The sequence below is a fragment of the Fukomys damarensis genome, unplaced genomic scaffold, assembly GCF_012274545.1.
Source record: "Fukomys damarensis isolate Sample0158 unplaced genomic scaffold, DMR_v1.0_HiC HiC_scaffold_19, whole genome shotgun sequence".
Taxonomy (NCBI): Eukaryota; Metazoa; Chordata; class Mammalia; order Rodentia; family Bathyergidae; genus Fukomys; species Fukomys damarensis.
Genome location: NW_022900931.1, coordinates 62,407,070 through 62,412,938, shown reverse-complemented (window position 1 = coordinate 62,412,938; position 5,869 = coordinate 62,407,070). Strand labels below are relative to the sequence as shown.

Sequence of the window (5,869 nt, the reverse complement as noted above, 5' to 3'; positions counted from 1 at the left end):
CTCCCTCTCCCTCTCCCACTCCTAGCATCTAAAGTCCATCTCCATCTCACCCCTTAGTAGGTCAGGTTTCAGTTCCCAGAATTTCACGACCCTCTTTTGCCAACTGGAGGAGGCAAAGACCATTCAGATATTCGGGAGCTGCAGACGGCCCAGGAATTCTCCCGTGATGACAAAGAGGAGACTAAGTCACAGGAAAGGGACACCCCAGGTAGCTTTCCTTTCTCACATAGCCTTTGAAGCTATAGTGAGCTCTGAGCTGCCTACTGCTCCTGGCCCAAGGCTTTCTCTTCTTTTCTTCCTTCCTTCCTTGCTTTCTTTCTTGCTCTCTTGATTTCTTTCTTTTAAACAATATAAAGTTTAATTACATAAAAAGGAAACTCGCTCTGCAGAGTGAGTTTGGACCAGGTAAATGTAGCAAATCAAGTTCACCCTACAGTGTGGGGTGAGGCAGCAAGCAAGAGCAGACACAGTAGCAAAACTCTATGTGTCCTGCCCTGGTTGGAACTTCCGGGAATATGGCAGAATGGTGAGCAACAGAGAAAGAGCCTCTCTGAAATCTGGAATCATGACCCTGAGTTATAGCAGCAAGAGCAGGAAGGAGGGAAATGGGTCCCAGGGACCCCAAAAAGTCCTGAAGCAAGTATTGAAGTCCATGGGCACGGCAAAGAGAGAGAGATTTCAAAAAAAAGGGAGTGTTTTGGCCCGCAGCTGTGTTAGTTACTTTTCTCTCATTGCTGAGACAAAATACCAGGCACCAAAGTTGAAGGAGAAGGGGTTTATTTGGCTTACAGTTCACAGAGGCTTCAGGTCCATAACCAGCCAACTCCAGGGCAAGGACAACAAACAGGCCTGGCAGAGCAGAAACATCACGGCACACGCGAGGCAGCAAAGGTACCAAGAGAATCTTGTTAACAGTGTCTCCCTGCCCCTTTTACCTGATTCAGGCTCCTTAGGGTGAGTAGCATTCACACCCTCAATGCGAGTGCCCTTCAGCCCAGAACTGCTACACGAATCACCTCCAGCTTTGTACACTCCAGATCAAGCCTATGACCACATGAGGCTTGGGGCGGGGGGCGTCTAGACCCAAACCGTAACAGCAGCCATTTCTCCCAGAGCCTGGACTTAAGGCATCGGGGGAAGGGTGGGTCACACTTGCAGCTGTACAGTGACTACTGGCAACCCCAGAGGCCTCCACAGAGAAATGCACCAGTGAAATGGATGTGGATGTGTTATCTGCTGTGGCTGGTGAGTTATCTGGGTTCAGACGTCCCCTGGGTGTGGGTAATTAGCTGGTAGCCATTTCGGAGAGGGGCCAACGGAGCTCAGAACTCAGAGCAGGTGGCTCCACCTAGGGGTTCTCGGAGTCCTGGTCAACGTGCTGAGGTGAAGTGGCCAGGAGGTCAGGGAATGGAGTTCTTGCAGGCAGACAGTGGAGTTCAAGACAGCAGGAGGCACAGGGACTGTTGTAGGCTCAACAAATCCAATTTCAGCCTCATAGCAAGATACCAGCCTGGAGTTTGGAAGAACTAAAGGTGCAGGATTGCTGGGATTTTCCACTACCCCACCATGAAGCAACTGCTGGCTGGCTGGCAGTAAACACATTGCATGATGCCGGTGTTATCTACTAGTGAGAGCACAGGCTTGCCTTCAGTGGGACTCTTACTTTTGTTTTGTTTTGTTTTGTTTTTTTGGTTCCAGGGATTGAACTTGGGTGCTTGTGGTTTTGATGCCAGCCCTCTTTTTCCTTTTTGGTCTTCTTTTTCAATGGTTTGTTGTTGTTTTCATTCTTACTTTTTTCCCCCCAGGGACTGAACTCAGGACCTTATGCTTGCCAGGGAGGAGTGGTGCTACTGAGCTACATCCCTGGCATTATTTGTCCTTGTATTTCTATGAATGTGAACACTGTTTCTGGTTTGTGTTTCTGTTCTTCCGTCCTGTACTTTTGATTTGTTCCTTCTGTCTTTCACTGCTGGCTTCTTCACCATTTTCCCAAAGTTTGTATGATCTCACCTTGTCCTCCAGCCTTACTTTCAATCTTCATTCCTTTTCTATTACTGCATTTTCACTCCTAACCCCATTTAAGATTTGTCCCCTAAAGGTAAAATCACCATACTGAGGACATATGCATTGTATACACCTGGTTGCTTTAGATTTTGTTATTTGACCACAAATCTAGCTTACAAATCTAGGTCAAAGGTGGAAAATCAATGGCTACCACAGTTTGTCATTTTGTAAGCTGTATTTAAAGTTATTGTTATCACTGACGGTACTACTTTAGCCAAGGTGACACAATTGTCCTCATGATTTTTGTTTTGTGTTTTGGAGACAGGGCATCACTAGGTAGTTGAGACTGACCTGGAGCTCATTATGTAGCCCAGGCTGGTCTTGAACTCACAGCCATCCTGCTGCCTCAGACTCCAGAGTGCTGAGCTCACAGGCGTGTGCCTCCACGTCCGGCTTATCCTAATCATTTGTTTTCCCCAGTATTATCAAGAGCACGATTGCCTAAGAGTCTAAAAATAGTCTATAGTAAAGTGCACAGAATCGGGGGCTGGGCAACCTAGGAGGAACTTACTACACCTAGAAGGTAGCTCTGAGAAGTAGTCATTTCCTAAGGGTTCTCCGTACAAGCAATGAAGCTATTTGCCATAAGTGACTTACAAGCATCAACTCAGAATAAAAATGTTTTTAAAAAGAGGAAAAAGAAGTTACTTGCACAAGAGGTAAATCCAGGACGCAACTTTCAGCTCACCAAAGTCAAACCCAGGATGAAATCAGGTGGAACACTCCGAAAGCCACACACCTGGACAATCTGAAATCGAAACAGCAGATGTAATAAGCAGATGAATGGGCTGCTAGAAAAAAATAAAGTAGAAATAATTTCTCAGATAACTGCAGAGACGTAGACCATAATGAAAGGCAAGCTTAGTGACTCTAATGCAGATACAGATTTTTTAAAAAGTAGAAGAGCTCAAGAGCATGAAAAGCCTTAAAGGCCCAGCATAGGAAATAAATGGAACCCATGAAACAAATTCAAACAGATGTCCAGGAGACCAAAACTTACAATGAAAGTGCACCCAGAAGGATGCACCATTGTGAGGACAGAATATCAGACAAGTAAGACGGGACTGCAGTTAGCAAACACGAAAAGAAAGATTTCTTTAAAATAGCAAAGGGCCGTGAGAAACCAATCCAGCCGTTGTTAGATGATGCAAAGAATAATAACATAAAATTGATCAAAGTCAAGGAAAAAGCAGGAGATAGTGCAAGTGATTTAAACACCTAACCACAGAAATAATGCTGAACACTTCCCAAAGAGGGAAAAAGAGTTTGCCATACAGATAAGTGAGGCATACACACCGCCAAGCAGCACCGATCAAAACAAACAAACTTACCAAGGCATATAGTAGTCAAGATTCCAGAGATGCAGCGCAAGAACAGAAAACAAAAAGCTGTTGGAGAAAAGAAACAAATCACCAATAAAGGAAAACACTTCAGAATTACAGCAGACTTCTCAACACAAGCCCTCAAGTCAGGGAGAGCGTGAATGAAGTATTTCAAGCTCTAAAGGGAAACCATCTCCAACCGAGACTGACGTATCCCCCAAAACAGCTTTCAAAACTGATGGAAAAAGAAGGTACTTCCACGACAAAGAATGCATGAGGAAGTTCAAGAACACCAAGACGGCTCTCCAAAGTGCTCTGAAGGGTATTCTAGAAAGCGACATCAAGGTTACAACTCCATGACGTCCAACAGAACGAACCCACCAGGCGAGGCAAGAAATTCAACGAAGGACAAAGAAGGAAACAACAACAGGAGCCGCCCCCGAGGCAGCCATCAGGTCTAGGCCATCGCCTGGAAAACCTGCTGGAGTTCTCGGGGAAGTCCTCGTGCAGGCCTTTAGGACCTGTTCTGAGCATGTTCTCAGCATGCATTCCTGGGTCTTTCTCCTCCTCTCCCAGGCAGTTTGAGCCACGTCCCACCTTCCTGTCTCAGTCCCATTATGTGGTTCAGGCCGGCCCTGGATTCATTAGGAAAGCCAGGCTGGCCCCCAACTTGAAGTGAGTCTCCTGCCTCAACCTCCCAAACGCTGACAGGCTTAAGCTACCATGCCTGGCCAAGGGTATTTCTTTTTTTTGTTATTGTCTTGTTTTGATTTCTTGTTTTGAGCCTGGGTCTCCCTGTGTAGTTTGAGCTGGGCTTGAGCTCACTATGTGTCCCAGGCTGTTGAACTCACAGGTGACCCTCCTGGCTCAGCTTTCCCCGTGCTGGGAGTACAGGCGTGCAGCACCATGCCCAGTGCTTAACATGATGATTTATTATTTCTCCTTTCTTAAAATTGGCACATTTTAGACACACATAATTATAGCACTTGTGGTAGGAAATTTGAACCTGTACATGTTAGGTCTTGCTTCTTTTTTCCCCGTTTTCCCTCCACTCCCATCAACCCATGAGTTTTTTCCTCTGAAACTGAGGTTTCACTGTGGAAAAAGGAATTCCTGCCTCTTTAACACCTGACCGGGTCCCAGAGAGCTGCTTCCCAGAATGCAGGGCGCTATGTAAATAGCCAACATCCAGAGTGAGGATGATGGTTCACGCCATATGAACAGGCAGAATGAACTTTGAAATGTGATTTGTGGCGACGATTACAGTAGAAGTTTTATAGGTTTTGAAATGTACTATCTCACAGTTTCTCAAGCTATATAACCCTACTGGAAAAATTTATGTCCTTGAGGCCTTTATATGGGTGTGTGAGAAGATGGCCTCCTGCCCGGATGATCCTCAGTGGTCTGGGGTGCAGGCTTCAAACCTGTAGCTGTCTGGCGACAGAGTGGTTCGATTCCACCTTCCGGGCGACTCCCACACGGGCACCTGGAGAGGTCCCTGCAGCCTTCTCCATCCCCGCTGACTCTCGCCACGTCTTCCTCTGCCTGAGGCTCCTCTCTTCTTGGGAATGTCACAGATGAGTGAAAAGATGAAGAGCACTTCTGCTACACAGCTCCAGGACAGTCACGTGGGCTTCTCCCCTTCCCTGCCTCATGCAGTCAGTCATCCACCCACTCATGTATTTCATCGTGCACGCGCTTTTTCCTCAAATGTGTGCTCATTTTCTCTTTCTGCCATTGAATAAGCATTTGTGGAGTGGCTGCTGGGGACCAGCCCTGTTCAGGGCACTGGTGAGGACATGGCGGTGATGACAGCCCCAGCCCTGGGCTCAGGGCAGAAGTGGTCCGGTGGGAGCTGCAGACTAAGGGCCCCTCCCACTGTACCCTGAATTACCAAGCGCAGAGGTGGTGACTGCAGGAAGGAAAAGTGCTGGACCCAGGAAGCCGACAAAGAAACCTGACCTAGTACCAGGGCACCTGACCCTGGGGAAGACGCTGGAAGGAAGAGAGGGATCTGGGAACAGAAGGGGAAGCCTTTCTCCGGCCCAGATGGGGCAGCTGCAGTAATAGCCATGGGCGTGGCAGGGACGGCTCACTGGGCACTGGGCACCGGCACTCGGCAGCCCCTTTCCACCCAGTGGCAAACTGAGGCTGGGGCAGATGTGATCTCTCCTGCAGGGCTCCACCTTGGGTGAGGTGCAACCCCAGAGGGATCACAATACCAGCCCATGCTCTGTACTGCTTTCTAGAATTCTTTGTCCCAAGCCAATGACTCACTATACTTTCAGCCTCTGAAATGGTGGTGGTGGTGCTGTGTTGGGCTATGGAGGTTGAATGCAAGACCTTGGCACTCAGCTACATCTGCAGGTCCTTTAAAAAAAGTTGTCACTGTGTCACTAAATTGCCCAGTCTGGGCTGGAACTCGAGAGCCTCTCTGATCTTGCTGGGGCCTACGAACAAGCTTGGAACAAAACACAAGAGGT

General features: G+C 47.7%; 1 protein-coding gene across 1 annotated transcript in view; it reads left to right on the top strand.

Annotated features, from left to right (window-relative positions):
* The first annotated feature begins 1,192 nt into the window (after positions 1-1,192).
* Rtn2 (reticulon 2) overlaps positions 1,193-5,869 on the top strand; it is a 54,759-nt gene continuing 50,082 nt past the window's right edge. Inside the window, exon 1 of the mRNA XM_010614612.2 lies at positions 1,193-1,245. Coding sequence (XP_010612914.1) covers positions 1,215-1,245 — 31 coding nt within the window. The 5' untranslated portion in view covers positions 1,193-1,214. The remainder of the gene's footprint in view (positions 1,246-5,869) is intronic.